The following is a 21352-nucleotide window of genomic DNA, read 5'->3' as shown; positions in this document are numbered from 1 at the left end:
GGCCATTTACCTTATTTCTTATTTGTAGACATGTCAAATCTTACAACCTGTTTTCAGCATTTTCTTACATCTAAATTAGACTTTCTTGGACTTTTATTTTGTTTCCGTGATGATAGGATGAATGCAACCCAAGGATAATCCAGTACTTCATGTAGTATGATAATCAAACTAATAAAGATGTCTTTGCTTAAACCTATATGTCCTGAGCTAGACTTGCAGCACAAAAAATTTGATTTTTCAACAAGTCAACTTAGACTTCTAAAGATGATTCTTTTCATTATTCAAATTTAAGGTAAATGTTGAATAAGATATGCATTCAATATACTTAAAATTTTGAAGGTTATTTTTTTCGTTTATTTAAAGGATCATTAAATATATTCAAACATGTTCAATAGAAAAATGAAGATTCTGGGTTTTGAGGAATGTCTGAAAGGGGACGGTGATGGTGGGAACCAGACAATAGTATTTTTCGCCGTATATAAGGTCTGAAAGCAGTCAAGCATTAATGAGAGAACGTCTTATACCAGCCAACTGAAATTCAAAAAACTCTTCGAATAGATTATGTTGAGTTGAACCAAAAGAAAAAAGGACAATGGCTTGGTGATGTTACATCAATTCCTAAGATCTGTCTGCACTCCATTAATTTCAGGACAAGACAATGAGACAAACAGTGAGTCTTTAGTATGAAGTTTCATTGAAGATCACAAGTTGAGAAAGATCTTAAATACCAAAGAGACAATACATCAAATTCCAAACAACTATGCCTGAAAAAATAATCGACTCAGATGTGAGTACCTAATATAGATATGAATTTTGAAACAAAATCAAGCATGAGCCTAATTTGAAACAAGTCTATACAAATCTCTGCCAAAAAGAGCTCCAGGTTTAAACTTCTGTATTAATATTCACAACATATACAAATACCTATTGTTGAAAGGAATCAAGAACTGTAAAGGGGAAAAAAATAACTTCAAGAACCCCCTTTACTGATCAAATGGAAAAACCCCAAAAAATTTGCTCATCAAATAACCAAAAGCAGCTATCAATTATGCCTGATTTCTACATAATCCTGCTCATCATTCTTTTTAAAAGCAATCACATCCGACATATATTCGAATACCCCATTCATATCCGATTATATATTCGAACATGAGTATAAAACAGAGATATGCTCCCCCAAGTATACTCCACATATAAGGAAAAATTCGAAAAAGAATAGCGCATATCCGTATCTGACACTCAAATCAGGTATAATATTTACCTTGGAGCTATTGAGACAGATATATCAGTAGGCAAACCAATATTATCAGCCCAATTCTTAGACTCCAAATACAACTTTGAAACTTGCCCTGCAACTTTGTCCATATCAGGCCTTTTCTTTGGATCTTCCTCAACACATTCCAATGCCACCAACACCATCTTCTCAGCTACATCCACAGGAAAAGAGTCCTTCAACCTCCTATCTATCCAAGTCCTCACCCCTGCACTGCCACCGGCCGCAGCCTCCCTAGCAGTGTCTATAACACTCACTCTTTGGTACCCTCCACTCTCTTCATCAACCAAGAACTTCAAAGCTTCCTTTCCACTCAACAGCTCCAAAATCACAACCCCAAATGCGTAAACATCACATTTCTGAGTCACTAAACCAGTGAATTGAAGCTCAGGTGCCATGTAACCCCTTGTTCCTTCAATTTTCATAACTTTACTCTTTGATCTTCCTAGAGTTTTTGATGATTCCTCATCTGTTGTCACCTCCCCACATAATTCAGCAGTGCCAAAATGGCAAATTTTTGCCATTAATGAACCTTCAGCGACTATGATACTTGTGATCTTTATATGGTTATGAGTGAAGCTAGTTTCAAGACCTGAACAATGGTGAATATAATCCAATCCAGAAGCAATATCAGCAGCAATTTGCATACGAGAAATCCAAGAAGAAAGTACAGTAAAACTTGGGTTCTTGGGGTTTCTCAAACAATCCCTAAGGTTAACTCCATGTACATATTCATAGACAAGATAAACATAATTCCCTGATAAGGAAACACCCAAAAGCTTGATCAAACTACTATGGTGGCTCCTACAAATCACAGATAACTTGTGAACCAAGTCAGCTAACTCAATCGGACGTCTCATTTTCCTTTGGAAAATGACAACTTGTTTACCTTGAAGGTTACAAAGCCATGAGGACGAAGCCGAAGAAGATGAAAACCGGTTCGACCGGAAGTTATCGGTGGCCAAGCAGATGTCTGAGAAATCATAGATATGGGGATTTTCAGGGAGAGAATCTCTGATAGATGAGAGATTTTTGGAGGCTTGGGTTGAAAATGAGTTGTAATATGAAGAGTTGTTATCGAAGTAGCCCGAAGAAAGGACTGAATTGTTGGTTATGGAAGTGGAGGAAGATGGTTGAGACAAAGAAGATGAAGATTTCGAGGTTTTGGGTTTTCGAGATGAAGGTGAAAAAGATGGTCCTTTTGAATTTGATGATCTTGGTCGGATTACATCTGTGCTTTTTTTAGATCTGCACATCAGGAAGCAAAAAATATATATATATATAATTTTTCAAAGGTGGGTTGCATAAGAACTTTAGTGGGTTATAACTTATAAGGTGGGAATTGGTTGTTTGCGGTGGTTGTGACGGTGGCGCTGACGGCGCTGGTTAGGATAAAAAAGGGAAAGTAATCTGTGTTTTTGTTTAAAATGATTTGTTGGGTTTGCAGTGTTGTCTTTATCAAATGAGGTACTGTTTCACGATTGAAAGTGTTGTTATTTGAAATTAGTGTTAGATTTGTCAGCACTCAGCACACATCCAAAATAGAATTTCAATTTTATTTTATTTTATTTTATTGGAAATTTTCTTCATAACCAGAAAACAGAACAATATTTGGTTTTGCCTCATTTTTTAAATTGAATAAAATAAAATTCAAATTTAATTTCAATATTTTTATTTTTAAAATAAAATTTCATGTATAATTATATGTAAAATCATAAATAATAAATCTCTCAATAATTACAACAACAATAAAAGAATAGTTATAACAATAATCAAATTAGAGTATAGATATTCTATTAATTATAACTAAATTATTGAGTAGTGGATTGAGTCTCAGTTCGATTGGTATTAGTATTGTTGTCAATACAAGAGGACGTGAGTTCAAATATGCTGAAGCGTATTATCCTTCCATTTATGGGTTAGGAATGGCCTATAGGTAATTTTAGATATTGTCTCAAAAATAACATAAATGATCAAAACTTATAATGATATTGTTCAATAAAAAAACTAAATTATTGAGCCATATTGAAAAGAAGGTATATACCTAAGCCTAAATTAAAATAATTTTGAATATTATGGTAAAAAAATCACTCTTAATTTTAATATTGAACAAATTGTTTTTAAAAAAGTCAAACAATTTAGTTTCCGTCAATTTCAAAAGTGAGCTTTTAAAGATAATTAATTACAATTTTACCTTTTTTTGTCAATTTATCCTTTTTTATGGATATAATAACAAATTTAACCTTGAATGCTTATAAATTGTCATTTTGGTATTGATTCAGAATAATTCAACAAATTTAGCCTTTATTGGATATAAAAAAAATTACAATTAGAACTAAATTGATAAAATGTATAAATATTTAGGTCTAAATTAGTTGAATTTTTTTAGAATCGGGACAAATTTGACAAAATGTATAAACATTGAGGGTTATTATAGCAATCAAAAGTAGGATAAATTGTTAAAAAAAGTGAACGCTATGATTATTTGTCTTTAGTTGTTCAAATTTAAAATTGAGAGAGACTAAATTGTTCTTTTTTTTTAAGATGGACCAATTTACTCAATATCAAAATTAAAAGAGATAGAAGAGGCATTTTTATCAAACAGCACTTTCCCATAGTGGGATTTAAACCCAAATTAAATATGAAAAGTTTACACAACCGTGAGACTCAAATTTAAGATCTCAATATTTCCAAATATTAACATTATCATTAAGCCAATGTCTCATTCATATGTAATTTTTAAATTTAAATAAAATTATTTTTTTATTATATAATAATTCATAGTCATAGGTTGACATTTTTTTTTTGGTTTTCCAAGAATTCAATGCATTAAGACTAAAGCCTAGAGGTGTCCGTGAGTCGGATTTGAGTTAAACTTATATATGATTACATAAGCTTGGCTCGTCTTAAAATATGAGTTTCAAATTTAGCATAATTTTATTTTTAAACTTATATTATTTTAAAAAAATGTTATTTTAAATTTAATATTTCCTTTTTTTCAATTCTTAAACACAAATAATTTATATGTATTTTTAACATTTACATTATAGTATTATATATCATTATTTATTAAATGTTAATAGTTTTTGCATAATTGTAACTTGCAATAATTCGAATCTACATATCATATTTTATATTAACAGTTTTGTCCGTCCAATATAAAAATATCATTTTACTCTAATACATGAATATATATAATTTTTGAGTTAATATAACAGTTTGTACCTGAGTTTAATTTTAATGTTCAATTTAGTATTTAGATTAAATAATCAATGAATGTTTGATACATGTACTATAATAAATAAATAAATAAATAACAGATACTTAATTGGGAAAAAGAAAATACTGAAGTACTAAATTCAAATGGATTATGAAATAGAAAATTTAAGAAAATATACATGATTTTTTAAATTTAATAAATGGTTTAAGATGTTATCATATTGTATATATTTATTTACTATATCTTTTTATGAGAATTTTTGTGTCTAAAGCATAATTGACAGGTTGGTGCATCACCTATCTTGTCCAATCTTTATTTATTTATTTATTTATTTTTCAAGGTGTTGAATCTTTATTTCTTTTATTTTAAATATTCACGTCGCATAGATATGAATTAAAAAATATACGGATAAATTATATTAGTAGTCACTCAATTATAGTAAATTTCTTTTTTAGTCATCTAACTATGAAAAATTACTAAATAATCATTCGATTATTCAATCATATCTTTTTTTTCTAGTTGGTTAATTGTGTAGAATTAACATAATTGAACATTTAACCCTCAATTTTATAAATTATGTCAATTAAGTCTTGATTCGAAAAGAATTAACCATCAACATTTACACATTGTGTAATTTGATCTTTTTTTTACAGTTTTATTTTTTTTTGTGACATTGAGGGTTAATTTTAAAAGAATGAGAAATGATGAAATTTAGTATCTTGGATTTTGAAGTGTTTCTATTTTTTTTTTGTATATTTTCAATCAAATTTAGATTATAAATTTATTTTTTTTAGCTTTCTAGGTGAAATGATCATAAAAAAGAGAGCAAAATTTCAAAAAAAAAAGCAATGTGTATATGTTAAGGGTTAGTGTAACAATCCGATTTTGGGCCTAGTCGGAACATTGGTTTAGGGACAACAAATCTGACGAGGATAAAATTTATTTTTATTATATTTTTATGGTCTAAAATTTTACAAAATGATTTCATGAAAATTTCGTTCGAAAATTTCGACGTTTGGGCACTCAATTTAGTCAAAAGGACTAAATTGTAAAAAGTGCAAAAGTTGAGATCTACATGTTATAGGTGTCCAACTGTTATGAAATTTTAAATTAGAGGTCCTTATATGGTAATTAGACCATTGGTTAAGTTGGTGGACAAAAATGGACATGGTTAGCCATGTTTCCAAAGTTTTTCATTAAGGGTATTTTGGTTATTTAGTTATTAAAATGAATTAAAAACAAAATTAAAAGCCAATTTTTGTCCATCTTCAACCATTGGGCCGAAAATTGCATGGAGAAACCATGGCTAGGGTTTTTCAAGCTTCCAGGCTCGATTGTAAGTCCGTTCTAGCCCCGTTTTTAATGATTTTCACGTTTTTGAAATCCTCGTAACAAGATTTACCTATTTTTACCATTATTTTGAACTAGGGTTTGTGTTTAAAATTTACCCATGAATTATATGCATGTATTTTGATGTTTTATGGAAGAATATGAATGTTTGGAGTGTGATGAACGTCTTTTACTAAGTGATTTTCGATGAAAATGCCTAAAAGGATTAATTTGTAAAAGTTATAAAATATGTCACAAGTGTGTGAATAAGTGAGAATTGTGGACTGCTATAGTTATGAAAATGGTTCGGCTAGGCCTAAAATACAAGAAAAATGAATAAAAATTATTTTACGAGCCTAGGGGCAAAATCATAATTTTGTGAAACTTAGGGGAAAAATGTAAATTTTCCAAAGTGAGGTTTTTGGACTAAATTGAATAATTTAAATGTTAAACAAGTTAAATGTGTTATTATAAATCAATAAAGATGAGAAATTAACTTTAATCAATAACAAAAGAAAAGTGAGAAAAAGTGAAATTATGAAAAAATACATTTAGCAACAAAACAGTTTAAACAACAACAGTTGTGTGACTTTGAAAAATCACCAAAAATGATGGAAATTGAATTAGAGGCTAAATAATATATGAAACTAAATTTGAATGAGTCTATTTTCACATAAAAGAGACAGAGCAAGCAAAAGAATTTTATATTATGAGATATTTAAATTTTAGTGAGACAAAGCTAGAATGATTTTGAAATCCCTTGTTTTGACTTTGGAAAATCATTAAAAATTGTAAAAAAATAATTATGAGATAAACTTTATATTTTTAGAATCCTGAATGAGTCTATTTTCAAAAGAAACAAATGATAACATTATTCGAATTTTGTACTATGAAATAATTAATTTTTAGTGAAGAAAGGTCAGAACTATCGAGCAGTGAAATAGGAAACTTTAAAGAATAAACAGTACTTATTGACTAAGAAAAAAATTCTAGAAATTTTATGGTAAGAAGATATGTGAGTATAGTTTCGGGGAAAATTAACGGATCTTAATTTGGAGCTCGGTAGCTCGAGATATAAATAAATTAGTGACTCTGACTCAGACAGACAGTTTGAATTTACATATAGGAAAATAGTGAAAGTATGGATAATGTTGTTTAAGTGTGTTATACACATTAAGGATGTGGAATGGAGAGGAGGAGGAGAAAAATTGGAAAATATATGAATGATTTGTGTATAATAGGTCATATGCTCGATTATGATTGATAAACGATGAAATAGAAATGATGCTTATATTTGCGCATGATTGGTCATGGTTTAAGCTCATGTAGGAAAATAAAGTTTCATAGTATGTGTGTATGGTATATTTAGAATATGATATGGCTTGAGGTAATGTCATGAATGGTTTATGAATTAACACATGTTGGTAAGTTTGATACATGAACAAATGTTGTGCTCATCTATGCTTATAATGCTTATGCTATATGTTTATTTGGTTAACATATTTGGTGTACAAATGTTGTGCTCATCTATGCTTATAAGTTATGCATTGAGATGGTAAGTGCCTAAATGGAAATATACTTGTGATCATGACAGGGGTGGTAAGGTTTAAATTATGTAATCTCTAGTGAAATGGTTTATCAAGTGGTTAATTCCAAAAAAGAATTATATTTAAATGCATTAGCTTGCGACTATGGTTGAATGATATGCTTATGTCTTATGTGATATGCATAGGAAACGGGTGTGGAAAGATAATGAAATAGTAAGTTCATATTTGAAGTGAAAAATGACGAAAAAGGGGATGATGAGTTTAATTGATGTTGTTATTTAAGCTAAAGTGATATTTTCATTGCAAAATTGAGAATTTCATAAATGTGTTAATGAATGGTATAATCGATAAACGTTGAGTTAAATGGTAAATACGTATTAGTATTGAACTTACTAATATTGAATTGTACGTGAATTAAATGGAAATTGCTAGTGATAGGATTTGAATTATGAGCATGAGAAATTGTGAATTGAATAAAAAGAAATAAAAAATTGAATTGCATGAGTATGTATCGGGTCTCGTAGGCCCTATTTATTATGAATATAATATTTTGAGGATATATTGTGAAGAATTATAAAAGCATGTTAATAATCTAAAAGTTTTAATTTAGATGAAATTTTATAACTCGGTTCAATACGTTTACAAGTGTATGTGTTCTGGTAATGCCTCGTACCCTATTTACATGTCGAATACGGGTAAGGGTGTTACAATTAGAATTTTTGGAATCAAGACTAAACAGACACAATGTTTAAATGTTGAGGGTTAAAGTTGCTATTATGCTAATTTTAAAATCTATTTGGTGACAAAAAAGACAAAATTGAATAATTGAGTGACTAATTTATAACTTTTCATAGTTGAGTGGACAAAAAATATTTACTAATAGTTGAGTGACTACTAAACAACATTATTTTAAGTTATGAATAAAAAATTAAATTAAAAGCAGAAATAAGTTCATTATTATTTAAATTAAAATTAAATTATATTTAATAGAAACAAAATTGAACCATACGAATTCCAATCAATTTTTTATTTTGTCATTCTTTTTCAACCCTATTATTTATTTATGTTGCAGCACAGCTTCACCACATTACATTCTTTATAAGGTAAAAGTACCAGGGAAACCCCTGTACTTAGGGGTGGATTACATTTTGATCCTTTTATCGAAATATGCAAATTAGCCCTCCATAAATTTTATCCATTAAATGATGACATGTCATGTTAATTTAAATGATTAATTACTAATTCGGTCCTTGAAATATAACTAAAATATCATTTTAGTTTCTTAAAAAATTCTATTAACAATAATTCTAAAAAATAAATTTTATTTTTACAAATCTGGGAAAAAATATTTAAAATAAAAAGGTACATTTTAAAAATAATTAAATCTTGAAAAAAAAAGTAAAATATTTCAATTTACAAATCTGGAAATATTAAGAGAAAAAAAAAACCCCATCGTATTGCTTCATCTTCTTCATTGTTCAACTAGTATTTGGGTTTTTTTAATATTCATTGGTAATCTTTTCACATTCTTTCACCTTTCTGATTTAAAATTTGTGAGTATGTCAAGAAGAAGATTGAGGTGTTTTGAAATTTATTTTCTGATTTTAAAAATATTGAAAAATACTTTTAGATTTTAATTATTTTATTTTTAAAAAAGTTAACGATTTTAAATTATTTTAAAAAAAATTATATTACCACGTGTGAACATGTCACTGGGCTAGAATTTAATAACAAATAAATAGAAGATTACACAAAAATAAAAATAAAAATTAATTGACACATGTCAACTATTGATTGGTACACCACTACCACATCATCAATATATTTTAATGATTTAACTTTTTTTTTCAATTTTTTAGAATTATTGTTAAGAAAAATTTAAAAAAATCAAAATGATATTTTAACTATAGTTCAGAGAACAAATTAATAATTAATCATTTAAATTAACGTGTCAAATCATCAATTAATAGAAAAAAAATTGAACGAAAGGTTTAATTTATTCGTTTCGAAAAGTATAAAATTAATTTACTCATTTTTTAGTAGAAGAATCAAAATACAATATGGTCCTAAATACATTGGATATCCTAATACTTTTACCTTGAATATAACAATTATTTCATGCAATAAATGACTGAATTATATTAATTAAAAACTTTCAAAAGCAATAAAAAGTGGCTAGAATGTGATGATGGACATGGATATGAGAAAACAATCATATTAATTATGGAAATTCAAAACAATCATAAAAGTTGTAATCAATGATCCATTGACTTTCCTCATATTAAAATGATAGAACATAACAGCCTATGCTTACACAACAATAGATTTCATAAATTTTGACTTATGGTTTGTCTTTTTGGCTTTTCACTTTGAATTCATGGTGTAAATAAAGTAATAAACAATTTAAAGCCAACGGCTTTTAAGCTATATTAATGCCTTAATGGCTTCCACCTTCTAAATAACTTACTTTCCTCTCTTTTAGAAGTCCTACACAGAATAATGCTATAATCTGATTTGGTTTTTATTATAGCTTTTCTTTTTGGAGGGTTCTTAGCTGGTGAGCTACAATCCCTTTTCAATTTACCTTTTTGGCATTCTTGATATTTGTTTAATTTCATAACCTGTAAATTATAGCATTTTGTTATTGATTTTATTTTTTGGTTGTTTGAAGCAGAACATTAGTAAAAGGTTGGTTTGTTTCCCTTCTGACAAAAATGGTTTAGATTGTTCTTTGGTCTTTCGAAGTTCAACATGTTCAATTTCATAGTAGCAGATATAAGAGCTTACATCTTTTTCTTCAAGATTTACTTGTTCTAGAAAATGGGTTTTGACTGTTACGTGTAAAAGATGAATTCTTTTTTGATTTAGGCCATGGTGGTTGAATTTTGCTGGAAACATAAAACGCAGACAAAGAACATTGGAAATTTGCTGTCATGTTTGACTTTTAAGCTTTACTGTCGTTTGAGTTCATCGTGATGTTTTGTCTCATGTTCTGATGTTTCCTGGAAATTGTAATTTTGCATTGATTACTTTATGTGCTTCACCAAGAAGTTCATCTGATCTGAAATAAATTTTGGTTGATCCTGTTAAAATGCAGTGAAGCTGTTTGATTCTTTGCGGCAATGAAGTGCTTTCATTTCAATAGTAAAGTGAAAAATGATGAACCAAGAACTACGAAGTCCATTTCAATTCAGTCCTCCACCTCTCCTGTTTCCATGTCAACAGATAACGATGTGAGAAGATCTGGGTCTGAGTCAAATTCCCAGAATGTCTCAGATTTTAGCTCAGGTTCATCCACAACCAAGAACTCGTTTGCTGTTATGTCTCAAAGACGAAGTAATCTGAGAGAGTTCACATTCTTGGAGTTGAAGACTGCAACAAAGAACTTCAGCCGATCCCTGATGATTGGTGAAGGTGGATTTGGTGCTGTTTATAGGGGTCTAATCCGAAGTTCTGAAGATTCCCACAAGAAAATTGATATTGCTGTTAAACAGCTCAGTAGAAGCGGGTTTCAGGTCAGCTTTCTGCATTTTTTAAAAATCGTTGGTACAAAAATGACTTCTGAAACATCACAATTTTATTTCTTTTAACCTAGTACTCTATATTTCTCTAGCTGCTCATATTGCTTGAATTATGTTCTGATATGAATATGAGGATATGATCCTCCAAAAACTTCCGAATTATGTTCTGAGTATATTGTTTCGACTTATTGTTTATAGGGACACAAAGAATGGGTGACAGAAGTAAATGTTTTAGGGGTAGTTGAACACCAAAATCTGGTGAAATTAGTGGGTTACTGTGCTGAGGATGATGAAAGAGGAATACAGAGACTACTGATATATGAATATATGCCCAACAGAAGTGTGCAGGATCATTTGTCAGCTCGGTTTCAAACAACTCTTTCTTGGGCAACCAGGTTGAAAATTGCCCGAGATGCCGCCCGAGGCTTAGCTTTCCTCCATGAAGGAATGGATTTTCAGGTACTTTTAGGGTAATATGATGTAAATTGATCTCTTTACACATTATATGTATGTATAAGAAGTGTATTTTATGATATGATTGCAATAGATTATCTTCAGAGATTTCAAGTCTTCAAATATACTGTTGGATGAACAATGGAATGCTAAGCTTTCAGACTTTGGGTTGGCCAGATTAGGGCCTTCAGATGGATTAAGCCACGTCTCAACTGCGGTAGGTTTAAAGTAGCTATAAATTATTTTTAAATATATTTTGTTGTTTTAGATTGCTATATTGTAGATATGACTATAAGGACATGATCCTCTAAATACGTGAAAGAGGTTGAAAAAAAGTTGTTACAGATGATATTTCTTGAGGGGAGGTTAGCTCTTTCGGGAGAAATCTTCGAAATGTTGTCCGCTAGGTAGCCGACTGAATCCCCAAGATGCAAAGGTATTGCCCCACGAGGAGGGTTTTTATCCCCAACCTTTGTGGAGAGTTGTGTATGGTTCATGGAGAGGGGTGCCTCGACTCTACGTGAGTGTACAACCACCTAACAAGTGCTCTCTACAGAGGCTGGGGACAACAACCCTCCTCGGGGGATAATACCTTCAGTTGTTGGGGGTCAGGTCGGTTACCTAGCAGACGACACTTCGAAGACTTCTCTCGAAAGAGCCGGTCCACCCTGAGCAATCTTTTGTTAGTATGCATGGTTGTTGCAATACTTTAAATACCATGGAATGTATAAATTTGTGCTCTATTATGAGCAGGTTGTAGGAACCATTGGATATGCAGCACCTGAATACATTCAAACAGGACGCCTTACAATCAAAAGTGATGTTTGGAGCTATGGAGTTTTCCTCTATGAACTCATCACTGGCAGGCGTCCATTGGATCGGAACCGTCCCAAAGGCGAGGAAAAGCTCTTGGAATGGGTGCGACCGCACATCTCCAATATAAAAAAGTTCAGGTTGATCATTGACCCTAGGCTTGATGGCAAGTATTCGCTCAAGTCGGCTCATAAACTTGCAGCAGTGGCCAACAAATGCTTGACACGCCAAGCTAAATTGCGACCCAAAATGAGTGAAGTTCTGGAAATGGTGGATGGGATTGTTGAATCAGCTGAAATGGTGATGCCCCAACCGGATTTAAAGTGTTCAAATCTAAACACCAATTTTGAATTGTCGAAAACAGAGAGCTTAAGAAGAAGGCTGTTGGATCTAATACCTGGGGGTAAAGGGTGTTTGATGTGGCGAAAGATTGTGACAACTTGTTAAGAAGCCGTTGTTTCAATTTCGTTAAAACCTGTAAATTACGGTCTTCGCAAAAACCATTGTAAAGGTTTTCTTGAGGTAAGTTATTCGGGTTCGGGACAGTGTTGGCTACGGTTGTGTTGTGATCCAAAGGTGGGTAAATAGCATGCCGAGGGATCATTGCATCCAACATTTATTGGTTATTCATTTTTTTAATGTATTTGAGGATTATTATAGGGTTGTATGTCTATTTTCATGCTTGTATGTTTCTAGGATATAGGTTTTTCCTCTACATAAATGTGGATGCAATGATCCCTCGGCATGCTATTTACCATAAGTAGAACATCATCATCACCTCTTAAAAGCCTAATGGTTTGGTTGATTTCCTCCTAATAGTTCCCGGTATTCGGTGGATCAGGTAAATTTAACTTGTCACATATTTCAAACGCTAACATGGAAGTAAGCAATATCATTCCTTTAAGTTATCCGGTATTCATCCTCACTCGGGTTGGACACGTGATACTTCCAAAAGACATCAGGTGGACGTTTGAAGACGGTTTTCCACCTCCTAGTAATTGAGCCGTTCTTAATTGTTCAATTTCTTAAATTAACCACCTGGTGTGAGATTACGGCCTGTTGATAGAGGGAACATCTCTTTTCATTAGGCTTCTTACTTATCATGGTTTAGCCACTCACTTTTCAATGTGAACACTCTTTTTTAAGGACCACAAGGCCCATTTGAACATAACAACTCGTACTCTTTCAAATGAAACAACAAAATGTGTCCTACCATGCACTCCGCTCCATGATGGTAACTACCCTGTCACATCTCCACTACCAAACAAGGGATATCTCCTATAAATACTATCCAATATGATGAGAAAAAAAAAATATTCTTCTTGACCAGCAACCTTGAGCACTTACTATTAGCATTCAGCCTTCTCAGACTTCACAACAACCTTCTTTCTTTTTTTGTACTTCTTCAGCTCTCTGCTTGTACGGTAAATCGACATGTTTTACACAATCATCTTCTCTTTCTTAACTATTTCCTTATTGAGACTTGCATCAACACCCATCATGATGAATTACAATAATAAAAATCATCTAACTTTTTATCTTCAAATAAAGCGTCTTAATTAAAGAAAAATACATTTCACATGGCAAAAATCATAATGACAAAAATGGAAAATGCATGATCCACGTAATAGTTTTGTATCCACTAAGCAGATAGCAACCATGTCATGCTATTGTTTTTCACTATGAACATATGTTTTACATGACAACAACAATAATAATCATAGAACACGTGTGTATTTTTATATTATTTTTACAACTCAAATAAAATCTTCATAGCAAACAGATCATATCCTTAGTTTCACATGTTTATTCAAATATCATATATATTTATATTCTGCACATGAACAAATATATATATAAAAAAATCCCTAAAAGATCCAAAATCAAAATGGATTTACAAACTACAAAAAGAATAAAAAATTATAATCCAATATATTACAGATATCAGATATAGAACCATGTTTTAGTTAGACAATTGTAAATGAAATTTAAAAAAAAAAATCAAAATAGACAAATATACCTACAAATTCAACATCATTTCACAAAACAAAATAATATCATTTTAAACTTGTTGATACTTTGGACCAGAATTCTGATCCAAGAGCTGAGAAGAGGAGCATCCATCTCCTTGGGATCCCCATTTCTACACAATCCGTCAATCACATATGTCAATGAATAAACAGAAATTTCAAGATATTTTGGAAATTATGCACTCTTTTGAGTTCCCATTTCTCTGTTCCTTGCGAGCTTTTTTTAATAAGCCATGCTTCAAAAAGAAAATTTAGTTTTATTCCCTCTACCAGACATCTCCATTATATCTCTCTAACATAATTATAATTAAAATATCACGTTTAACCTTATATAATAAGATTTTACAAACATCTCAAGAAGATGAATGGTTTTCTTCTTGAATGTTGGATTAGAATTCTTTTCTTTAAATTTCCATATCCGTTGATTCAAAATATCAACAAAACTCAAACTCTAAAAAATCTTAAAAATCATCGCGTAAATATCAAAGTCTTTGTTGAACTAATCGAAAGTAAAAAAAAAAAAACCTAAAATTCAACAGATTTACCCTTAAAGCAACACTCAGATTCTTCAATAAACCATAAAACTAAACTTAATCAACACAATTTAACACTTCCTAAACTCTGTATACAAATGAACCTTTATATTCCTCATTAAAAAAAAGTTAAGGTTAATGAGGTTACGACTTTTTAATTCAATGAACTAATTGAAAAAGAAATGGTAAATGAATATATAAATATTTTAACAAATAAATAAACATAAAAAATTAATAAGATACAATAACCAATTTATATTATTTTCGCTCTAAATTTGACAATTAAGTCCACTTTGATACTTGTAAATTTTTTTTATCCATTTTGACACCTAACTTAACAACTAAATTCATTTGGTTCCTAAACTTGAAAAATATAAAAATTTGATGATGTGACACTATGAGATTGTGACACATCATCACTTGAAAATTAAAAAAAATTATATAAATTTCTGGATGATGGCTTAGTGCAATATTAGAGTGTCACATGCAATGTTCTAATTACTAAACCATGATTGAATCGATTTAGCCAATTAATCCAATCATGTTCCAAAAACACTAGTCACATTATCAAATCTTGACGGAATTTAAATATAGGGATCAAAATGGATCTAATTGTCAAATTCAAGTACCCAAAGTGAAAATAATACAAATATCAAAGTAGACCTAATTATCCAATTCAAAAACCAAAAATTATACTATCTCTATAATAAATGTAATATAATTATGTGACAAAACAAGTGGAAAATATGTGACATATTTATCGTGCCACATCATATGCATGTTACCAATTGACACGTCAAATGGTTGGGTGATCATTTTATAATAATCTAATAACTTTAGTGATAATTTTGCAAGATTTGAAAGTTTGATGACTGAAATATAATTTTAAATAATAACTGTTGGGTATAGTTTATCCAATTTCAAAAACAAAACAAAAAAAACCTTGGGAGATGTTAAACTAAAGGAAAATTCAGATTCAAACACTGGGTTTTAGTATTCGGATTTGTATAAAAAAGCCCAATAAAATTTGCCAGAAGTTAAAATCACGCAAATCCTATTTAAAACAGAGAAACCCCAACTCGACTTGAATCGCCTCAACTCAAACCAGCGGATATGGCTACCGAGGAGGAATCGATAGAGCAAGCAGCTGCGTTACGTCGAGAGAGGCTTAAAGCTCTTAAAGCAGCTCAGGAGCTGTTGAATGCCCCAGATGAAGATTCTTCTCAAGCTGCTGGGAATCAAACGGATGATACTAATGAAGAAAAGTAAGTTAAAAAGCTTACATCTTTTATTTATTTTTATAATTTTCTGTTCTTCTTTTTAAGCATAAAATTAAGATGAATTATGTTTTAATTATTGGTTTAACAATGGGTTTTGTTTATCTTGTGAAGATATTTGGCTGTTTTGCACTATGGGTATACGAATGACTCGTAGAAGTTTACATCTTTTGTTTAATTTCCAACCCAGAAATTTTTTTTCATTGTTTTTTTTTATGGATTATGTTTTAATAGTTGGGTTCATGATGGGGTTCTGTTTGTCTTGTAAAAATCTGGCTGTTTTGCACAAAGGGTATAGGAATAGCATGAATCATAATTATAATTAACTGATGTACCTAGGGTTTTAAAAGGCTCAAGCTGAGTAGAAACATTATGTTAGAAACTCGAGCCTTAAGAGAATTTTCCACTTCATTCGGCTTGATTATGTTGGATTGTCATATACCTTTGAGCCTTAAGAATTGTTTAATTCAAGTATTAAGATACTGGGGTTCTGATTGATCACTTGCTTGACTTGCTTACAACACCAAATAGGACTTGGTGTGAAAAATTACTTCCATATTAAGTACCTGCTTGCTGGTTTTAGGTGTCCTTTTGAGAACTAGAAGAGCAAAGAGGCTAAGGTTTCCTTTGTTTGGATAATTTGGAAAAGAGGAAGGTAAGGTAGACCTTTGGTAGAAAAGACCGGTGATCTTGTCTGTTTATAAAGAGGCTTTGCTTGTTAAGTAGGATGTGGATTTGTGTGGATTAGTGGAATTTTTAATCCAGTGACCATCCATGCTAAGGTAGTAGGAATGAGGTTGTTTAACTCAACCTTTGGAGAAAGTTTCCTATCCTTCCACTTTTCTTTCATTCGCAATCAAGCACAGTCATTTACATCAAAAGGAGAATAAATGAATAAGGCAATGATCCTATTCCTTCAAATAATCTCAACTTTTGTACGTTGGACATATGTGGGATTTTTAGGTATTAAATGGGACAGGTAACCCTTGTTATTCATTCCCTTCCAATAACATTCTTGAAATAGAAGGGCACTGTTCTTCCTTGATTCTCTTCCATTTCCAACCTTCACATAGATCCAAATAAATTTTAGGTTTTCGAAAATGACTCGCAGAATTTATATTTCAATGGTTGTCTATTTGCTTCCCTTGAACTGAAAATTTCAAAAATTAACGTATATAACTTGTCTTTTGAATACCTAGCATGACTTTGCCATGCCAATTCCCATTCCCCCCAATTTGGCGCTAAAATAGTGTTAGGGCATGGAAATTGGTACATAATAGATTTCCATTCTCTTGAAATATCGATGTTTTAGAATGCAGGAATGGTCGGTATGAGTATGAAGTTAAAATTGATGAAAATTACTTTCTTGAATTTAATAGTCAATACAAACCTGCTAGAATAGCCCTAACCTAATGTTGAGAATTAGAAGGGAAAATAAAGCAGATGTAAAGGAGGAACAGTAGGGAAGTGGGGACAGGAGAAGCCAAGGTTTCATTTATTTGGATTATCTGAAAAAGATTGCGATGCGCTTGTTCGGGTAAGGATAGGGAAGGAATGGAGGGACTATAACTTGTTCTTTCCTTTGCAGCTATACCCTTTTCCAAGTCATGCATGGTAGGAAGGATGAAAAGGTTGAAAGTAAAGAAAACATTTTACTTATGGGCTATGTTACTCTATCTCTTCATTTTTCTTGAAGTACCAATATCCTATACTTGTGTTTGATGTGGGATATGGAGATATGACCTCCAAAAATCCTCCAAATACAGGGAAAAACTTAGAAAAATCTGACCATACCTATGTTAGAAACATTCTTATATCTAACACTTACATCTAAGTCCGAGTATTATAGCTTATGGGTAAGAATGTTGTGCAACCTAACCATTGGATTGAAAGGTTCCCTATCCTTTCACCTTTCCATATTCCCTGTCATAAAAAAAATGAAAAGAAAAGGATAATATATTATGATAATTATCCTTTCCATCTTATGCTCTCAATTTGCAGAAACTGAATAAGTTGGGGTTTTGGAGGGGTTTGATGTTATAAATCTGATCCTATTTCTTACTATTCGTTACACTCCACGAGAAATTCTGCAAACAGGGCACAGTCCTTGGTTCACCCCCTGGATTCTAAGAAAGGCGGGATCTTTTTTCTAGCTTAGTGATTTGAAAATATTACAAATACACAATGTCTGTTTAGATGGATGTTTGCCTGTGGTTATTTCACTGATAATTTTGATCATTAACATGTATGCCTTGCTTGTATTTTTTTGTTCTGCAGTAACCCCAGTATGAAGTTTCGAAATTATGTACCTCATGATAAACAGCTTCAGGAGGGAAAGGTTGCTCCCCCAGTGCTGCCGAAATTTGAAGACCCTGTTGCAGCAGCACCTCCAGCATCTGAAGAAAAAGAGGTGCTTGTTTATCTTCAATATCACATTTAATCGGAAACTGCTTTTCTTTCTACTTGTTCTAATTGTGGATTGGTGTAGGATCCATTTGTCAACATTGCTCCCAAGAAACCAAACTGGGATCTTCGAAGGGATGTGCAGAAGAAGCTCGATAAGCTTGAAAGGCGCACACAGAAGGCTATTTTCAAACTTATGGGTAAGCAAATCAAACTATTTTTGTTACATATATTAGCTGACACTTATGTTGGACACATTGGACATAGGTATGGGATATGACTTTCCAAGTTCCAGTAAAACCTTAGAAAAAATTGAACACATCTGTGTCGGTTGCTTACGTGTGTCCACCACTCACACCTAAGTCCAAGACTCCAAGTAATATAGCTTACATTTATTGCGAGCTAAAGAGCATTGTACTGTATGAAAAGAATATAAAAAAGGAAACTTGGTGTGTATTTACTTGTCTTTTCATTGTTTTAGCTTTCATATATAGTTGTATACTATATGGTTTAACGGTGTCAACTATTGTGCATTTCAGAGCAACAAGAACAAGAAAAACAGTTGGATGAAGGAGGAAACGCCATTGAAGAATAGAAACTCGATATTGAACTCGAACCCTTGTCAGATCACTCCGGTCATTAATGTACTGAGAATGAATGTTTGTCCAATGAAGCAGTGAAACAGTTGTAAGGTTGCATTTTTGTTATTCAATAGTGTGAAATGGCCAACTAGAAAAAAAAATGTTCAAATCATTCTGAGACTGAAATATAATGTTCAGTTTATGCCCCTGATGGTACATTTCTAACTTAGTTGTATGATCCATGTTTGCCTAATCTTTTTTCTTCACCAGAATTCTGAAATTGTAGCAAACACGATTTGTGTTTCGAATTACTTTCCGAGGATCGAGCTTTAGACATTTTTTTTTTAAATTGATGCTAATTTGTGTTGGAGGTTTTTTGTTTGTTTTAGCCACAAGTGTACTGAATAAAGATTGTTTTATGAATCATCTGTAACACATCATTTTTGGTCTCTACCAATTAAAAATAAACACATCTATCTTTCTTTTCACATCAAATGTACAGTTAGACTAACGAAATGTGATGTGTTTATTTTCAATTGATAGATGAATCATGTGATAATGAGGGTTCATAAAATAATTTTTCTTTGTTCAGGTTTGAATGGTATTTAGATCAAGATAGTTAGTAATGTATTGATAGACATTATTTTTCTACTGGTATTGATATTCATCTGTTTTGATGCACTGTTTTAGATTTATTCTTATTTTTGAAGAACTTTATATATATATATAATATTTACAAATATCAAATAATGAAATTAAATAAATCTTATATATATAATATTTGCAAATATCAAATAATGAAATTAAATAAATCTTAAATATAAAATTCATGACATTTTTAAAATTTTGGTTGAAGAGACAAAATATTTTTAAAATATTGGTGGCATGGGTAAAAATAGCATCATTTATAAATTTTACAATAAAAAAATTCATCAATTATATATAATATTATTTAATAAATTTGCCAAATACAATTCATCATTAAACAAATTTAAAATAAAAAATAAAAAATATTCTATAAATTAAATAATAATGTCATCTCAGCTATACATATACATATAATATCTATACAAAATAAACAATAAAAATTAAAATTAAAATTATTTTTGGTACAAATAAATAATAAATAATTAAAATTAAAATATATTTTAAAATTATCTTTTTACTAATCTGTACATTATATTTTGATCATCAGGAACAAAATAAATTGATACGATTTATAATTGAAACGAAACATTTTACTCAAATATCGAATAAAATTTGACAAAACTTTTCCAACAATAATTTCCGAATTTGAAGTTTAGAAGTCCCTATTACTTTTTCTTTTGACAAAATTGTCTGATTTTGACTTTTCTTTTTTTATTTTGGACAGAATTCCCCGATTTTGACTTGTAACAATAGTGAAGCCAGTAAGGAGTCCACAGCTAGATTTGCATATATCATCTCTGACAAGCTAAAAAAGTATGGAATGCATTTGTTTGAAGCTTGGGAATTTTCAACCTTCACTCCTAAGTTTCCCTTCTATTGACATGGAAGCAAATGGCCAACAAGACATGGACATTTTCATTATCGCTTGACAATCCCCCTCTCTCTCTATATATTTTATATATAATGGTGGAATACAAATACCTTCAAATTCTCTCTCTCTCTATGTATAATAAGGAAGAAGGGAATAAGACAAGAATTAAGTAGGAAGTTGTTGGCAATGGCATGTTGTTTGTTGCATTTTATTTACCCATTACCTAATATTTAACGTATTTTTAGTTTTCAGCCTTCTCTTTTTTATTGTTTTCCTTTGGATTGGATTAGGTTTGTCTACTAAATTTTATTATTTTAGATTTTATCTCCTAAGTTTGAAAATCTCCTCTCTCTTTTTTACAATTTAAAATATATTAAAATACTATACAACTTTTATGTTTAATGCACAAATTTACTACCTGAAATATATCATTTTTATCACTTTAGTTCTTAAATTTTTTTAGGCTCAATTCAATCCTTAATGTTATTAAGTATTCCCGATTCAATTCTTTAGATGACAAAACCCAACGATTAAAATTTTTGTAGTTTAAATTTTTTAAACAATTATGTTTTTTTATAGTTTTATTCATATTGCTTTATAATTATTTTGTATTTTTTTTTATATTTTTAAAGAGTTTTTATGTTTTTTTTTTTCAAATGATGATGTCATTACAACACCAATGTATGCCGATGACAATTTATGGTTGATTGGATATCCTAACCAGTTTTCCTCAAATGTGCAGTGGACTACCAATAAAACTTTAAGGATCAAAGTGAAAAAAACAAATATATTTTATAGACTAAAATGTGCATTAAGCCAAATTTTATACTTATATTTATATTTTATGATTAAA

General features: G+C 30.7%; 3 protein-coding genes across 3 annotated transcripts; 2 read left to right on the top strand and 1 right to left on the bottom strand.

Annotated features, from left to right (window-relative positions):
* Positions 1 to 659: 659 nt before the first annotated feature.
* On the bottom strand, positions 660 to 2756 carry LOC107942766 (lysM domain receptor-like kinase 3). The gene is made up of 2 exons (XM_016876482.2): positions 2163 to 2756; positions 660 to 1865 (listed from the first exon to the last, which is right to left on the bottom strand). Exons 1-2 carry the CDS (start codon positions 2527 to 2529, stop codon positions 1258 to 1260), a joined length of 975 nt encoding a protein of 324 aa, XP_016731971.2. The 5' UTR covers positions 2530 to 2756; the 3' UTR covers positions 660 to 1257.
* Positions 2757 to 9687: 6931 nt separating this feature from the next.
* On the top strand, positions 9688 to 12843 carry LOC107942767 (serine/threonine-protein kinase PCRK1). Its single transcript, XM_016876484.2, has 5 exons — positions 9688 to 9926; positions 10467 to 10884; positions 11089 to 11349; positions 11438 to 11560; positions 12097 to 12843. The coding sequence occupies exons 2-5, from the start codon at positions 10492 to 10494 to the stop codon at positions 12601 to 12603; spliced, it is 1284 nt and encodes a 427-aa protein (XP_016731973.1). The 5' UTR covers positions 9688 to 9926; positions 10467 to 10491; the 3' UTR covers positions 12604 to 12843.
* Positions 12844 to 15631: 2788 nt separating this feature from the next.
* LOC107942765 (coiled-coil domain-containing protein 12) lies at positions 15632 to 19312 on the top strand. Its single transcript, XM_016876481.2, has 4 exons — positions 15632 to 15984; positions 18274 to 18406; positions 18485 to 18599; positions 18939 to 19312. The coding sequence occupies exons 1-4, from the start codon at positions 15833 to 15835 to the stop codon at positions 18992 to 18994; spliced, it is 456 nt and encodes a 151-aa protein (XP_016731970.1). The 5' UTR covers positions 15632 to 15832; the 3' UTR covers positions 18995 to 19312.
* The last annotated feature ends 2040 nt before the right edge of the window (positions 19313 to 21352 follow it).

The sequence above is a fragment of the Gossypium hirsutum genome, chromosome D05, assembly GCF_007990345.1.
Source record: "Gossypium hirsutum isolate 1008001.06 chromosome D05, Gossypium_hirsutum_v2.1, whole genome shotgun sequence".
Taxonomy (NCBI): domain Eukaryota; kingdom Viridiplantae; phylum Streptophyta; class Magnoliopsida; order Malvales; family Malvaceae; genus Gossypium; species Gossypium hirsutum.
The sequence above is the reverse complement of the archived record's forward strand: the minus strand, read 5'-3'. Positions and strand labels throughout refer to the sequence as shown.

Bases quoted from the DNA above. Each gene is read 5' to 3' on its own strand.
- LOC107942767 (XM_016876484.2), top strand. From the start codon at position 10,492: ATGAAGTGCTTTCATTTCAATAGTAAAGTGAAAAATGATGAACCAAGA. The intron at 11,350-11,437 runs GTACTTTTAGGG...TGATTGCAATAG, and splicing joins ATGAAGGAATGGATTTTCAG to ATTATCTTCAGAGATTTCAA. The intron at 11,561-12,096 runs GTAGGTTTAAAG...TATTATGAGCAG, and splicing joins TAAGCCACGTCTCAACTGCG to GTTGTAGGAACCATTGGATA.
- LOC107942765 (XM_016876481.2), top strand. From the start codon at position 15,833: ATGGCTACCGAGGAGGAATCGATAGAGCAAGCAGCTGCGTTACGTCGA. The intron at 18,407-18,484 runs GTGCTTGTTTAT...GGATTGGTGTAG, and splicing joins CAGCATCTGAAGAAAAAGAG to GATCCATTTGTCAACATTGC. The intron at 18,600-18,938 runs GTAAGCAAATCA...TGTGCATTTCAG, and splicing joins GGCTATTTTCAAACTTATGG to AGCAACAAGAACAAGAAAAA.
- LOC107942766 (XM_016876482.2), bottom strand. From the start codon at position 2,529: ATGTGCAGATCTAAAAAAAGCACAGATGTAATCCGACCAAGATCATCA. The intron at 1,866-2,162 runs GTAAACAAGTTG...ACCATTGTTCAG, and splicing joins ATGGCTTTGTAACCTTCAAG to GTCTTGAAACTAGCTTCACT.